The sequence below is a fragment of the Salvia miltiorrhiza genome, chromosome 1, assembly GCF_028751815.1.
Source record: "Salvia miltiorrhiza cultivar Shanhuang (shh) chromosome 1, IMPLAD_Smil_shh, whole genome shotgun sequence".
NCBI lineage: Eukaryota > Viridiplantae > Streptophyta > Magnoliopsida > Lamiales > Lamiaceae > Salvia > Salvia miltiorrhiza.
This window is the reverse complement of record NC_080387.1, coordinates 70,199,811-70,214,361: the sequence shown is the minus strand read 5'-3', so window position 1 is coordinate 70,214,361 and position 14,551 is coordinate 70,199,811. Positions and strand designations below refer to the sequence as shown.

At 35.9% G+C, this 14,551-nt stretch overlaps 5 protein-coding genes across 5 annotated transcripts; all 5 read right to left on the bottom strand.

The window, feature by feature from the left end:
• Nucleotides 1-19: 19 nt before the first annotated feature.
• Nucleotides 20-750, bottom strand: LOC131005619 (dirigent protein 23-like). Its single transcript, XM_057932629.1, has one exon. The coding sequence runs from the start codon at nt 716-718 to the stop codon at nt 128-130; it is 591 nt and encodes a 196-aa protein (XP_057788612.1). The 5' UTR covers nt 719-750; the 3' UTR covers nt 20-127.
• A 1,477-nt stretch (nt 751-2,227) lies between these two features.
• On the bottom strand, nt 2,228-3,001 carry LOC131005618 (dirigent protein 23-like). The gene has a single exon (XM_057932628.1). It carries the CDS (start codon nt 2,945-2,947, stop codon nt 2,384-2,386), a length of 564 nt encoding a protein of 187 aa, XP_057788611.1. The 5' UTR covers nt 2,948-3,001; the 3' UTR covers nt 2,228-2,383.
• A 1,348-nt stretch (nt 3,002-4,349) lies between these two features.
• On the bottom strand, nt 4,350-5,208 carry LOC131005617 (dirigent protein 4-like). The gene has a single exon (XM_057932627.1). The coding sequence runs from the start codon at nt 5,038-5,040 to the stop codon at nt 4,474-4,476; it is 567 nt and encodes a 188-aa protein (XP_057788610.1). The 5' UTR covers nt 5,041-5,208; the 3' UTR covers nt 4,350-4,473.
• A 524-nt stretch (nt 5,209-5,732) lies between these two features.
• LOC131005616 (probable amidase At4g34880) lies at nt 5,733-10,009 on the bottom strand. The gene is made up of 5 exons (XM_057932626.1): nt 9,302-10,009; nt 7,344-7,558; nt 7,013-7,252; nt 6,599-6,794; nt 5,733-6,201 (listed from the first exon to the last, which is right to left on the bottom strand). Exons 1-5 carry the CDS (start codon nt 9,839-9,841, stop codon nt 5,857-5,859), a joined length of 1,536 nt encoding a protein of 511 aa, XP_057788609.1. The 5' UTR covers nt 9,842-10,009; the 3' UTR covers nt 5,733-5,856.
• A 369-nt stretch (nt 10,010-10,378) lies between these two features.
• Nucleotides 10,379-13,714, bottom strand: LOC131005615 (probable amidase At4g34880). The gene is made up of 5 exons (XM_057932625.1): nt 13,129-13,714; nt 12,262-12,476; nt 11,882-12,121; nt 11,609-11,810; nt 10,379-10,863 (listed from the first exon to the last, which is right to left on the bottom strand). Exons 1-5 carry the CDS (start codon nt 13,681-13,683, stop codon nt 10,507-10,509), a joined length of 1,569 nt encoding a protein of 522 aa, XP_057788608.1. The 5' UTR covers nt 13,684-13,714; the 3' UTR covers nt 10,379-10,506.
• Between the last annotated feature and the right edge of the window lie 837 nt (nt 13,715-14,551).

The following is a 14,551-nucleotide window of genomic DNA, read 5'->3' as shown; positions in this document are numbered from 1 at the left end:
ATTCAAAGTGGAAGATTAATAAACAAAAACATCAAATAAAAATTTCATTAGCTTTTTTCTTTGTCCAGAGACTCCAGACACAAAAAAAAAAATAATAATAATAATAATAAATAAAATTCCGCAACTATTATTCGTGTGTGCGCTTTGAGTAATCATACGTAACAATAGTAACATTGTATCCAGCAATAGCAACACCCGTGGCATCGATCGAGTGCGTTCGCGCAACCGCATACCCACGGGCCATCCGGAAAAGCCCGGTCCCACCGACAACGGCCATCTCTCGGGCCGGCCGCATCACCTCGTTGATACTGAGAAGGCTAAACGAGCTACCATTGTATATTCCATCGGTAAACACATAGCTAACGGCCATGATAAGGCTGAACTCATTAAGCCCGGCCGACCCGAATAGGCCCCGGGCCCGGCCCACGATCCTCGAAGATGGGTCGGGCCCAACGGTCAGCGGATCGTCTATCATCACCAGGGCTCCAAAAAAGGTGGGCGAGTTGTTGGTTTGGGCTGCTTCGGCTATTCTCATCGATGTCGGGCTCGGCCCGCTAGGTATGTCGTGGAAGTAGAATTGGAGAGTGGTTGTTACCTCATTTCCTCTCTCTACTCTCTTCGCCCATGAATTTTGATGATTGAGTTGGGCATGAGCCACTTCTGCATTAATGGATGAAACAATAAAGATCAAAATTGAAAGGAGATTTAGAGTTGGCATTGTTAGCTTAGCTCTTTGTTTTTCTCAATCAAATGTATATAGCAAAATGATATGGAGTACTATATAATGTGGAGAAGAGGAATATGTTAATTAGTTGAAAATTTCAAGTTGGAGTATTTTTTTTTTATATAAGTAGATTATTGAGCTAGGAAAGTCCTCTAAGGAATATGAGAGACTTTACTTGGAGAAGTTATATTTTATTGCATGTGTTTACTATGGCCTAGTGGTACTGTTAATCATAGTGCAAAGTCTTTTATTAGAATCACAAATCGAGTTTGTTATATATAATTAACTGTGCCAAGTTAAATAATCCAACCATTAGGGGGCGTTTATTTTTTAGTATTAGCCTTGATAGATAAAAATAGTAAGACTAATCCCTTATTTATTTTGATAGAATGAAATTTTGGGATCTCCCAAGATCCTCCATTATTTTTATTATTTACATTAATTTTGTTTGATTTATATCCCATGAAAAAAGTGAGATTGGGGAAATTCTAATTTTGAGGATAAAAATACTCAATCATATATATAATCAAAGTAAATGCCTCCTTATGTGATATGTTAATTGAGAAGTGCAACTGGTGAAAAACTAATGCTTTCAAATTAGGTAATGCAATTATATATGAATATAGGAACGCAAATCCTGGGTCTGATCGAAGGTAATCGAGATACATGTTGCCATGTTGCCTTGCCTCCTTACTTTTTAATTACTTGATTTATTCAGTCATCTTTATTTTAATACTAGTATACGCTCATTCGTGCGATGCACGACAGACATCGAAATTAAACGAAAAGTTTAAATAAATAAATATACATAAAAAATTAAAATATAAATAAATACAAAATATGTTTTATAAATCTATATAATTATAAATAAAATATAAATAAATACAAAATATGTTTTATAAATAAAATATAATAATTCACATCAATGACTCAATAAAATCTTGAATTTAAAAATATAAAATTTCAATTTATACAAAATATATTGATAATTATAGTTATTAAATAAATTTAAAATTGATTCGATAATGAAAATTTGCATTATGCATATTATTATATAGTATTATTCATCATAATAAATATTTTCATACACAAATATAAATAAAAAGTTATAAATTTTTGATAAAGAGACAGAAACTAAAATATTTTAAAATTTTCATAACTTATTCATTTTTAATTCATTTTTGATGATTTTTTATACTATATTAAATTCAAGATATATATTGATTATTTTTTCATGAATCAAATTTGATGACATTTAGAAAATAGTTAAATATAAAAGAATAAAAACAAAAATAGTGAAAAAAATTGGTGTAAGAAGAGAGAGAAAAAAAAGAGAGGAAAAAAATGGAGGGAAAAACTCCTCTTTTATATATTATATAGATTTACAAGTAAATAACACATCTTTTTAAAATTAAATTGTATATATGATCGAATTACGTATTAACAATGTCGTTTGATTATCATATAGACATATAGTACTATACATTTTAATTGGAGTAGAAATGGAGATGGCAGGAACAAAATTAATACAAATATGCAAGTTTACAATTTTGAACAAACATTCAATGAGAATAAATGGGGAATAGAATCTTATGAGTTGTTATCATCCCCTTAACTTATAAACTACTATATTTTTATATATTTCGTATGTCGCATCGATCATTGATACATTGTTTTCGTGTAAAGAGTAACATTGTAGCCAACGATAGCACCCTCGGTAGAATTGGCCGCATAGGTTCGTGCGATCACATAGCCACGGGCCAGCCGGAAAAGCCCGGTTCCACCCACGACGGCCATCTCCCGAGGCGATTTCGTCTCCTCGTTGATACTAAGAAGGCTAAACGAGCTACCATCATAGATTCCGTCGGTAAACACGTAGCTAACGGCCATGATCAAGCTAAATTCTGTCAGCCCGGCCGACCCGTACAAGCCCCTGGCCCGGCCCACATTCTTTGACAACGGATCGGGTCCGATAGTCAATGCATCGTCGATCATCACCAAGGCGCCGAAGAAAGTTGACGAGTTGTTGGTTTGGGCTGCTTGAGCAATCCTCACCGATGTCGGGTTCGGGCCGCCCGATTTGTCGTGGAAATAGAATTGAAGAGTGGTTGTTACCTCATTTCCTCTCTTGTCTCTCTTCGCCCATGAATTTTGATCATTTGTTTGGGCATTAGTGGCTGAAACAAGAATGATCAAAATTGAAAGGAGATTTAGAGTTGACATTTTTGTAGCTCTGTTTCTCAATGAAATTTAGGGAGGATATATATTAGGAGATAAGAGACTAACTAATTGATGCGACTTAGTGTATATATAATTCTATATTTTAAGGGTTGATTATCGAGGAATAATTCTTCAAGAAACTCTATGACAATGTACATGCTGACAACATGAAACTTTTATATATTGTCCATCAACTCCCCTTCTAATTATAAAGTCAATTACCATATATAGAAGATAATGGAAAAGGTTATAATTAACAACTTTAAGATGAGATCTCATAAATACTCCCTTCATTGTTTTTATTTTTTAAGTATTCCCTCCGTCCCATGAAATGAATTTTATTCCTAAATAAGTGTCTCTCATTTCAGAGTTCAAGTAAAACGACACTCTCTCTCCATCCTATCATTTTAGTCTCTTTTCATTTTTCACACATATTAAGAAAATACAATTAATTTTCTTTTAAAAATTATTAATTTTTATGTTTTTTATTTTTTATACCCTTATTTATTATTTTCACGCATCATTTTAACATTTAAGTGAAACATTAAATATGGTTAGTTTAATAAAATAATATGTTTATATGATATTAATTAAAAAAGTGAACTTTCTTTTTGGGACATCTCAAAATGTAACTTCTCATCTTTCCTTTCTATTTATAAAAAAATCTTCTACCTTATTAATTTTCCGTGCAATAATAATTAGGGGTAAATAGAAGAAAATTACCCCTTCTTGGCATATATATGTTACATCCCTTATTTATTTTCTTTTTTTTTAGGATTTTAGTTCAACCCTTCTAATATTCAGTTTTAATCCTTATGATATTTAGTTTATTTTTTTAGGATTTCAATTCCTTTAATTTTGAAAGTCGGGTTCGTTTCTAGGTATGCTTGTTTTTTAGTATATTAATAAATTCATTTTTTTTGGGCAATATCATCAAAACTCCTGAACTATATCTACTATATCAAAAATACCTTGAAAGTTTTGAAATGTTCTCTAAACCCTCAAACTATCAAATTTTTATCAAATATATCTCAAATCTATTTTTTGGTCACCAAAAACGTGATGTGGCTCACCGAATGCCACAGTGTGGATTAATTTTTTTTAAATAATATGGTACGAAACGACGTAGTTTTTGTCATGTCATTAAAAAAATAAAATATAAATTATACTGTAGCATTCTGCGAGCCACATCACGTTTCTGGTGACCGAAAAATAGATGCAGTTATATTTGATAAAAACCTATAATTGTTTGAGGGTTTATAGAACATTTCTAAATTTTTAGGGTATTTTTGATAAAAACGAGTATAGTTCAGGGGTTTTGATGATATTTACTTTTTTTTTTTTTTTTTTCGTGAGAGACTATGAATTAAAAATCATAGAAAAACAAACTTTGCAACTTGATTTTCCATACACCAATATCAAATCCAATTCACCACAAACAAGTCACAAAAACTCGAAACCTTCAAATCAAACCCCAACCAAAAAAAAAAACAAATACCAAATCAGAAACCCTAACCCTAGCTAGCTCTTCAAGGATGAACAACCTCGACATCATACTGAAGCACAGCATCCCCATTAGTGTAATTCAAGAAATGAGTCTTCACAAACACCGTCCCCTGCGCCCGCCTGAACCGCCCCCTGCCTCCGACCACCGCCATCTCACGGTGGCTCTCCGTCACCGGATTCCTCGAGAACACGCTCAGCGAGCTCCCCTTGAACCTCCCCGCCGTGAAGCCGAGATCCACGTACATTACCAGCGTCAGATTCTTGCCCTGGCTCGACGAAAGATACATTCCCTGAGCATTTCCGACCACCGCCGACGTCGCCTCCGGCCCCTCCGTCAGCACGTCGTCGATGGCGTAGACGGTCCCGAACGGCGTCGGATTGCCCGTGTCGTACGCGGTCGTGTTCGGGGCGGCGATGCGAACCGCCGAGGGCTTCGATCCGCTTAGGATGTCGTGGATGAAGAAACGGAGCTGTGTCTTCTTCAGCTTGACCGGCTTGTACGCCTCGCTCTCGCGGTAGTACTTTGAAAATGCGGGTGTGGTGCATGTTGAGAGGAGGAGAATGCAGGCGAAAATAATTGTTTTCTCCATTTGGTGGGTTTTTTTTTTTACTTTTTTATTTGCAGTGATTATTTATTGAGAGAAGGTTTGCAATTTATAGTGAACGAGGGATTGGGGTTTAATTTGTGGGTTTTTTTGGAAGACTTGATTATTGGGAATTTTGTAGTTTATCGACATTAATAAATAAAATTAATGATATTGGGAGAGAATTGGATCTGGTTTCCTAGGATTATGCATTTTAGCATTTATGACTCCCAGGCAGGATTGAGTGCATTGACAACTCGGAGATTTTTATAAATTTGGTAAGAATTTGAATTTGAATATATGTCATAATTTGGAAATTAAGTTGTTGATTATTAGGGATTTAAGTGTTCCGATCATTATATGAAATGTGTCTTGTTGGATTATAAAAACATGATTCATAAAATAATTCAACTTAATCAAATGTTTGATATTAGTATGATTTAATTCGTGACGGATATCCATATTCTAATTATCCATTTATCATTCAAAAATTGGGGTGATTTATTAGTCATTCTAAAATTCTGTTAATTTTATCTATCTTATCCATCAAACCAAACGTTGACATATTTTATTAGTTTTAGAGTAATTTTATTTGGAATCACACACATTCAATTACATATATAATATTTGAATTCAAATCACAACTCGTCTAAGAGATTCTGACCTAAAATGATCTATTAGTGTTAACTGTCTCAAAATTTATCAAACAAAAAAGACTTTTTATTACCAACTCCTGCACATAATTAATCAAGAAGCCCACATCTTTCGAAACGTTCAAGATTGTCCCAATGCATGCAGTTTATCTAAACAACAGAATCTAGCTCAAGGTAGAAATGTGGGAGGCTTTCGAATCTTAGTTGCTTGCTCAAATCCATAAGCAATCTCAATCAAAGTAGGCTCAGATCCCTTGAGCCCACCAAAAACTATCCCAACAGGCACTCCTTTGCTATCATAAGCAGCAGGAACACTAATCCCAGGAAATCCACCTATTGCAAGAACCACAGAAATGTCCCCTCCACCAATCAATGCATCAAGCTTCTTCTCCTTCATCGTCTTCACGAACCCGAATTCCGACAGCCGGCTCAGATTCCTCACAACTTCCTTTTCTACCCCATTTGCTGCTTCAGCTGCCAAGAAAAGTTCTTGTCCATATTCTTTTATCATTTCCTGCAACATAAGTTATATCGAGCAATCCATCGATACTAATTACAAAAATGGTTAATTATCTGTAAATTCATAAACTAAATTTCAATTTTTGGTGAGTACAAGAACTTTAATGATTTTAGAAATTTCCCCAAAATTAAAGATTCCGGTCACATCGAAACTGGTGTGAAATTGGAATGTTTAGACGTTGGGCTAGGTTTCTAAAAATTACAATGTCACGCCAGTTTCGATTTTGCCAGAATCTTAATTTTGTGGAAATTTTGGACATCATCAGAGTTCATATATTTATTCACCAACTTTATAGGATATGATAAAAAAAATCAAAATTTACTACTAATTTTATGAATTTATAGCCAATTAAACCTTAAAAAAATATAACTTGACACAAATCTTTTCTTACCAAATCAGAGTTCTTCTCATTGAATCTGATTACATCCAACAAGGATCGAACTGGGGAAGTCACTAATTCACCCAAGTAATAATTCAAAGCTATCTTGAATTCTGCTAACAAAGCTATCAGTTCACCATTTTCATCAGAAAAGACTTTGGTGATGTTGGCATTGTCCAAATTGTCTACCAACACTGCTCCTTTCTTCCTGCATTCAACAATCAAATTGATGCAGCATTTTCAAAACCTATTCTTAAAAATTAGTCGAGGTATTTCAAATCGTCTGCTGTTTTTCCGTTACAATCAGAATCGGACTTATCTTCCCCTTAAAAGGCCTTACAAAGGGAGAATGTACCTTATACATTGAAATCAGGAATTTTACCAAGTCGATGTGGGACAGAAAGAGTGGCTTCAACAGACAGTTACCTTAAGGTAGCAAGATGGCGCTCAAATGTTCGGGCGACAACCTCGTCACCAAAGGTGAGCAATGGATCCCTCACTATCCCGAGCCTCTTCCCCCTGAGGCCGTCCGGCTTCAGAAACTGTGCGTAGCCACCACGAGGGATGTATTTTGATGCCCTCGCGGTGGCTACATCACCTCCGGGGTCCGGGCCCACGATCACATCAAGAACATAGACCGCATCCGATACAGTCCTACACATTGGACTAGTTTTGTCCAAAGCCATAGACATATATCAAAATACAGAGCAAAAAACAGAGTTTTTGTTGGTTGTGATGTTGGGACATATATACGCACCCGACTGAGTCCTGTCTAGGACTAAGCGGAACCACTCCAGCTCGACTGGTGAGGCCAACAGTCGGCTTGATGCCGACTACGGCGTTGGAGCTAGATGGGCATAGGATCGAACCATCGGTCTCGGTTCCTAGCGAAACGGCCGCCATGTTTGCGGCCACGGATATCGCTGAGCCGCTGCTTGAGCCACAAGGATCGGCTGATAGAACGTACGGGTTCTGCACATCGGTTGAATAGACGAACTTTCATCAAATTTTAGTTTTGTATAGAAATAAATGCTATGTCCTTGAATATACAAATTTTCAATTATTTTATATTTTTACACGGTTGTCAATAGACAATAGCTCATGAATTAGTGTTAAGATGGCCTATGTGTACATAACTTTAGGAGGTGATTGGTATGATGGAATGGAATAAGGGTGGAATAGAATGGAATGAATGTGGGAAATGAATGACAAATCTTAGGTGATTCATATGCTTGGTATGCACAAGGAATACCAAATGAATGAAATTGTCATTCTTTGTTTAATTTAATTTCTATGATAAAAAATTAATTTATATATATAATTGGTAGCTAGGAATAAAGTTTAGGAATTGAATGAAATTATTTTATTTTATTATATTAAATTGCCTTCTACATCACTTTAAAAGTATAAAAATTATAAATATAATTGAGTAGATAATAGTTTATTGATGTATTTCATGAAGAACATTTGCAAAAATTTAAATTAAAATGGTAATTTTGTGGATGTAATATATATATTAGACTATTGCTTATTTAAAGTTGATAATATTTTATTTTAAAAAATATGTATTTTTAATTGAAAAAATATTTTTTATATTTTGAATAATAATAATAATAATAATAATAATGCATGTTTTATACAAATATACATGTTAAAACTTATAAGAATGTAATGAAATGGCTAATACCATGTTAGATGGAAGGAATGACCATTCCCATAGATGTAGGAATGATGATTCCAAATGGAATGGGGATTCCTTCAAAAAGAACATACCAAGCAAAGGAATGAAATGAAGGTAGGAATCACCATTCCATTCCCACCTCCATTCTATCGTACCAATCACCTTAGTGATCGATGTACTAAACAGCGTAGTAGGATGTATATGTTACTTCAACTAATTACGATAATGTTAATTTGTCACTTCAATTAGCTACGATCATATTACTTTGCCCAGAACTAACAAAACATAATCTTATGTATTTGTCAAGATGATATGTGAAGCAATAAATAAAGACAAAGTTGAATAATTACATATAAATTACATTTTCAAAAAGCATTAATTGTATTTTCGTAATTACTAAAAATAATGTGGACTATCTGAACGACCAATGGAGTAATAAACATTGGAATAAAGGATCTTAACTCATGCCGTATGGATTAAGCAATCAAGACAATCATAAACCATAATTCAACTCATCCTTAACCATATCTACGAGAAAAATTAGGGTTTGACGAATAAAATCATAAATTATTTTGAAATTGTAATTTTAATTCAAATTTTTAAATTTGGCGAATTAAATTATCATTTTTTAATTTTTGCAATTTCATTCTTTTACTTATTTTTGGTCATCAAATTGCTAAGTTAGAGCTTATGCGGATTAGTTCACCTTGTAAAATTGTTGAATATTGGAAATTATTCCTTTATAATTTGAAAAAAAGTATATATATATTTAAAATTGTATGAAACAGCATCGTTTAGACCTCACAAAAATAACATTGTGAGAATCGTTTTTTATTAATCCATCTAAGCTTCAACTCAGCACTTTGGTGACCCAAAAAAAATTGAGGGGACAAAATTGTAAGAAGTGAAAAGGGGAGATTTAATTCATCACACTTAAAAAATTAAAATTAAAAATGCAATATCAAATCAGTTCATGATTTTTTTGTCAAAACCCCGAAAAATAAAGAATTATGAAACAATATATAAAAAATTACCTTTCCTTGGCCCCCTCTTCCACTCCAACCATTGGGAGCAACCAAGGATCGAAAATTGGCCCACTCACTCAAGCTAGCCTTCCCCAACACGATCGCCCCCGCCTTCCGCAGCTTCGCCACGACGCCGGCGTCGCGGCGAACGACGGAGCGCAGTAGCGCGTAGGATCCGGCGGTGGTGTTGAGCTTATCTTTGGTGGCAATGTTATCTTTGAGCAAGACTGGGATGCCGTGCAACGGAGGCAGCGAGCCTTCTCTCTCTTCACCACGCCGCCTCTTCCTTTCTCTCTCCTCATCAGCTCTCTCTGCTAGAGAAATTGCATCCGGATTCACTTCTACGACGCCTTTCAGCAGCGGATTGAGCCTCGCGATTTCTGAGAGGTAGAATTGGACGAGCTGCTTCGATGTGAGGTTGTTGTGGTGGAAGGCAGATTGCAGTTGTTGGATTGTGGCTTCTTTGATGGGGAATATTGGATGGCAATGGCATGTTGTTTGAGTGTCTGAGATTAATAGTAAGATTGAAACACCAAGAATTAGTATCATTTTTTTTCCACTCTTTTCTTTGTTGCTTTGTTTTATGTTAAGAAAAGAACGTAGCGAATTGGAATTAATTGAGTTAGTATATATATAGTCCACCAATAATTGAATTTGGGAAAGTGGAACTGGATATTTTTATTCGTTTTTGTGGTTAAAGTAGTTTGGATTAAAAAGCCCCATTAATTTGGAAGGAATCAAATGAGGTGTTTGAATTAAAGCCCCATCAAAAGAATCAAAAGAATCAAAAGAGTAAAAAAATATGACACTTTTGTCATTTTAGGCGTTCACAAGAAATTATGACATTTTTCATTTTAAGATATGATTTCACTTTTTTTATTCTTATAAATACATCTTATTTTACAAAAAAATTATATTTAGTTCAATTTCAACCATTCATTTTAAATATTAGTGGGCTCTTTCTCCATTACATCAAAATCATGATCCATTTTATTAAAACATTGTGCTCACCAAAAGTGCCATATTTTTTTGTGGAGGAGAGAGTATTAAACAAGCTTGAGCCATTTTAAACATAAGTCTGGAAAGTATGTAAAAACAAGATCAACATAAACAAAGCTAAAATCAATGTAGCAAAGTTCCTAGTAGCAACACTAATGCAAGAGTAGCAAAATTTGAGTTCAAAACAACTAAAAACAAGTGAAAACTTCCAACATTCAAAGCGCGAGAGAAGGAGGTTTCCGAACCTTCGTAACTTGCTCGAATGCATAAGAAATCTGAATAAGCTTAGGCTCGCTGCCTCTCAATCCTCCGAAGCATATCCCGAACGGCATCCCGTCTGTCTCGTAGCCAGCCGGAACAGTGATTGCCGGATACCCTCCAATCGCGTAGACAGGGCTAGCACGAGACCCCGGTGTCACCATCGCGTCTAATTTGTGTTCCTTCATCACTTTCTCGAATCCGTTTATCGAGAGCTTCGCCAGATTCTCCAGTATAGCCTCCTCGCGCTCGCCCAGCCCGTTCGTCTTCTCGGCTTCTATGAAGGTGTTCTGATCGTGCTCCTTCAGCATTTCCTAATGTTGAGAAAAAATAGTTTTTGGTTTCAAGATTTAGGATACAAATGAAAAACCCAAATTCAGACAATGATACATGATATTCTGCAATTCAAAACTTCACACCTAGCTCTATAGATTACAAGATTTTTAGATCAATGTAATGGGATTTGAAAAGGGATATGAGTTACATACACGAAATTTACTGGTATTTTGAAACTGCACACGATTTTTTTTTAAATAGAAATATTCCACCTTTTAATTTTTCTCATTTTGCACACGATTTTAAATTTTTCCAAAATCGAAGCTGAGTTGGCAGTCCAACGTGGCTCTATCGATGATGGAAAAAATGACACAGTATTGCAACAGACCATAAATATGAGTTTCAAATCCAAGAAACAACTTCAGGTGTCATCGACAATGCTTTTGAATTTTGCCACTCAATGTGATCGTGAATCCTTTCTTGAATTCATCGTCAATTCCCTTCAATTTGCCTGAATTTGCATCAATCGACTGGTTTATGGATTTGAATCTCATATTTAGTTATAAACGACGACCGACGTTTTCTGTTCCAAAGTTACAGTATCATTTTTTTCTCATCGCCAATTTAACCATGTTGAAATTTTAGAGAAATTTAAAATCGTGTACAAAATTAGAAAAATTGAAAGGTTGAGTTGAGCATTTCGATTATAAAAAAGATGGTATGCAATTCTAAAAAACCTCTAAAATTCGTGTATTTATAGGCAAATAACTGCAAATTGCGTACCAACTCGGCATTATCTTCATTGAAGGCGATGATATCGGCTAAAGAATGCACAGGAGAATCATCCACTTCTTCGTTTAGGTAAACGTTTATGTGCGCCTTGAAGTCGGCCGCCATGATTATGATCTCACCACTCTGATTCGGATCAAGAATCGTCTCTATTTCATCTATCTTCAAGTTGTCCATCACTCGTGCTCCTCTATGCCTTGGATCATCATCAAACAAACTCTCATAAGCTTCACTTGCTACTTTCTTGTATCTCAAATGAAAATTTACCTCATTGTATCTAAGTGAAGCTCGAACGCTGCAGATTCAGCAGTCCCCTGCATTATCTCCATGAACGGATGCCTAACTACGCCGAGCCTCTTCCCCTTGAGACCATCTTCGTTGAGAAACTGTTTGTAGCCGCCTTCGGGGATGTACTTGGCCGCCTCCCTCGTTGCTTCATCACTCGGGTCGAAGCCAGCTATCACATCCAGCACATGAACTGCATCCGATACAGTCCTGCATATCGGCCTGCAAATCATTCACACAAAGTCTTCATTACAAATTTTGTCTCAATGATTTTGTAGATTTAGAAACTCTTGAAACATTACATCTTATAAGCTCTTGAAACATTGCACGTCAGATTAATAGATTCAAGAATGTGCAGTTACCCGATTGTGTCCCAGCGGGGGGTCATTGGTATGACCCCTGCTCGGCTGGTGAGGCCAACGGTGGGCTTTATCCCCACGACGGAGTTGTGATCGGAGGGGCAGATGATGGAGCTGTGCGTCTCGGTCCCGAGGGAGACACACACCATGTTTGCAGCCACTGATATTGCGGATCCACTGCTCGATCCACACGGCGTCCCAGATGATACATACGGATTCTACAACATTCACAAAAACACTATAGCAACAACATACACCAAATCTCTCTTAAATTCAACTCTACTTGTCCAAACCAATCATGTCTCTGTCCAAGTACCTACTTCATTTACAAGGTTGTCATAATCAACACCAAAGATTCCATCAAACCAAACATCTCTAGCATATATGCACACCATCTCACACACACTCACCAACATGTATACACACACACTGCACACTTATGTAAAGGTTAATTGCCTATGAATACACGTTAGTATACCCAAATTTTGGTTTTTAATCAATACTATTTTTTTGTCAAAAAATATACAAACTTTTAACTTTTATCCTTCATGAAAACCGAAAATTAATTAGGTGGCTGGTCACAGATTACCTTGTTCATTTACAAGGTTGTCCTAATCAACAAAGTAGATTCAATAAACCAAACATCTCTACCACATATACTTCTTCTTTCTTGCAAGAGAAACAAATCATTTAAAAACTACGTAATAGTGGATTCAAACCTAAGATCTTTAGCACCATTATGTCAACATACCCAAACAGCACATATGCTTCTATCTATGCACATAATAATCACACACACATACTCACCAACATGTATAATTACCTAAATTTGCACACAATTATACAAATTACAAAGAGAGTGGCACGAACCACTCCTTGTCCGGATCGAGCGCACCAGCCATCGGGGACTCCACTTAGAGACCGGAACCTATACCACTCACTCAAGCTCGCCTTCCCCAAAATCACGGCGCCGCTCCTCCTCAGGCGCTCCACCACGGCGGCGTCGCGTCGCACCTTGGATCCGAGCAGCGCGTAGGAGCCGGCGGTGGTGCTGAGCCTGTCGCGCGTGCCGATCGTGTCCTTGAGGAGCACCGGAATGCCGTGCAGCTCCCCCAAATCAGCGTTTCTGCTCCTCGCCTTGTCCGATTCGTCCGCCAGTAGCTGCGCGTCGGGGTTCACCTCGATCACGGCGCGGAGCAGGGGATTGAGGTGCTCGATCTGGTGCAGGTAGAAATCCACTAGGTTTCTGGCGGTGAGCTTGCCCTCTGCGAATGCTTGTTGGATTGATTTGATGGTGGCTTCTTCTACATTGAAATCCAGCTCTTCCATGGCGGAATTCTGCGAAACCTCGGAGGTTTGACCTGGATTGCTTGATTGAGACGGATGAGGAAGAGGTGTGAGAACGGACAAAGAAAACCGATTCATCTCAAGATTTGCGCGCCTTTTTCAATTAAATACTCAAATAGTCAAATAACATCACGTGACACGATTTTTATAATTTTATTATCTTCTTATTAGTACGATTAGATAAAAATTGGTTGAAATTTTTTATGAATAAAAACTAGTATTATGATTGTAGAGTTAGAAATTGTGTGAGAATTACGTGAAGAAGTTGTAAATAGTTCTCTATCATATAACCTCCTAACATATTTATCTTTTTATGTTTTGAGTTTAGATTGCTAGCTCGTCAACATCTGATAAGAAGTGCAACATCTTTTCTTCACATAACGAGAGAACTTAGACTAAAATCTCAAAAAATCTAGTAAAGTGCAGGAGGGACACAACATTGGTAGAAATGAGAAATATTCGAAAATGGTTTTAGTATAGTAAGGATGCGTTTACTTTGATGGATAAATTTATTATGAGAAAGAAATAGATAACAAAATGTTTTATGTTTTTAAATTCCTCCTTTTTTTTCCCACATTTTATATAAAAGAGAAGTTCACCGAAGGAAGTGAACTTCTCTTTTGTATAAAATATGAAAAAAGAAAAAAAGATATTTAAAGGCATAAATTTTTATTATTCATCATTTTCGTATGATAAATTTATCCATCAAAATAAATACACCTTAAAAGAAAAAAATGATTAATCATAGTCATAGTCCATAGACATTGTGTTCTTAATTTTAAATATTTTCTATAAAGTATTCCAAATTTTTACTACAAACCCCTTTGGATTTGAAACCAAAAGTTATTTATTTCCCACCTTCCAAATCGGCAACAAAATAATGAGTCACCTATCTAAAAGAATCTACATTATTCAATATAGAATTGTAGAAAAAATCTCTTAACCC

What these genes read in the sequence shown, in the direction of transcription:
- LOC131005619 (XM_057932629.1), bottom strand. Translation starts at nt 718, where the DNA reads ATGCCAACTCTAAATCTCCTTTCAATTTTGATCTTTATTGTTTCATCC.
- LOC131005618 (XM_057932628.1), bottom strand. Translation starts at nt 2,947, where the DNA reads ATGTCAACTCTAAATCTCCTTTCAATTTTGATCATTCTTGTTTCAGCC.
- LOC131005617 (XM_057932627.1), bottom strand. Translation starts at nt 5,040, where the DNA reads ATGGAGAAAACAATTATTTTCGCCTGCATTCTCCTCCTCTCAACATGC.
- LOC131005616 (XM_057932626.1), bottom strand. Translation starts at nt 9,841, where the DNA reads ATGATACTAATTCTTGGTGTTTCAATCTTACTATTAATCTCAGACACT. An exon ending in GAAGAGGGGGCCAAGGAAAG is followed by an intron (nt 7,559 to 9,301) that starts GTAATTTTTTAT and finishes ACCGATGTGCAG; the next exon opens with AACCCGTACGTTCTATCAGC. An exon ending in CGCCATCTTGCTACCTTAAG is followed by an intron (nt 6,795 to 7,012) that starts GTAACTGTCTGT and finishes TGTTGAATGCAG; the next exon opens with GAAGAAAGGAGCAGTGTTGG.
- LOC131005615 (XM_057932625.1), bottom strand. Translation starts at nt 13,683, where the DNA reads ATGAATCGGTTTTCTTTGTCCGTTCTCACACCTCTTCCTCATCCGTCT. An exon ending in CCCCGCTGGGACACAATCGG is followed by an intron (nt 12,122 to 12,261) that starts GTAACTGCACAT and finishes AATGATTTGCAG; the next exon opens with GCCGATATGCAGGACTGTAT. An exon ending in CTTCACTTAGATACAATGAG is followed by an intron (nt 11,811 to 11,881) that starts GTAAATTTTCAT and finishes TGATGATCCAAG; the next exon opens with GCATAGAGGAGCACGAGTGA.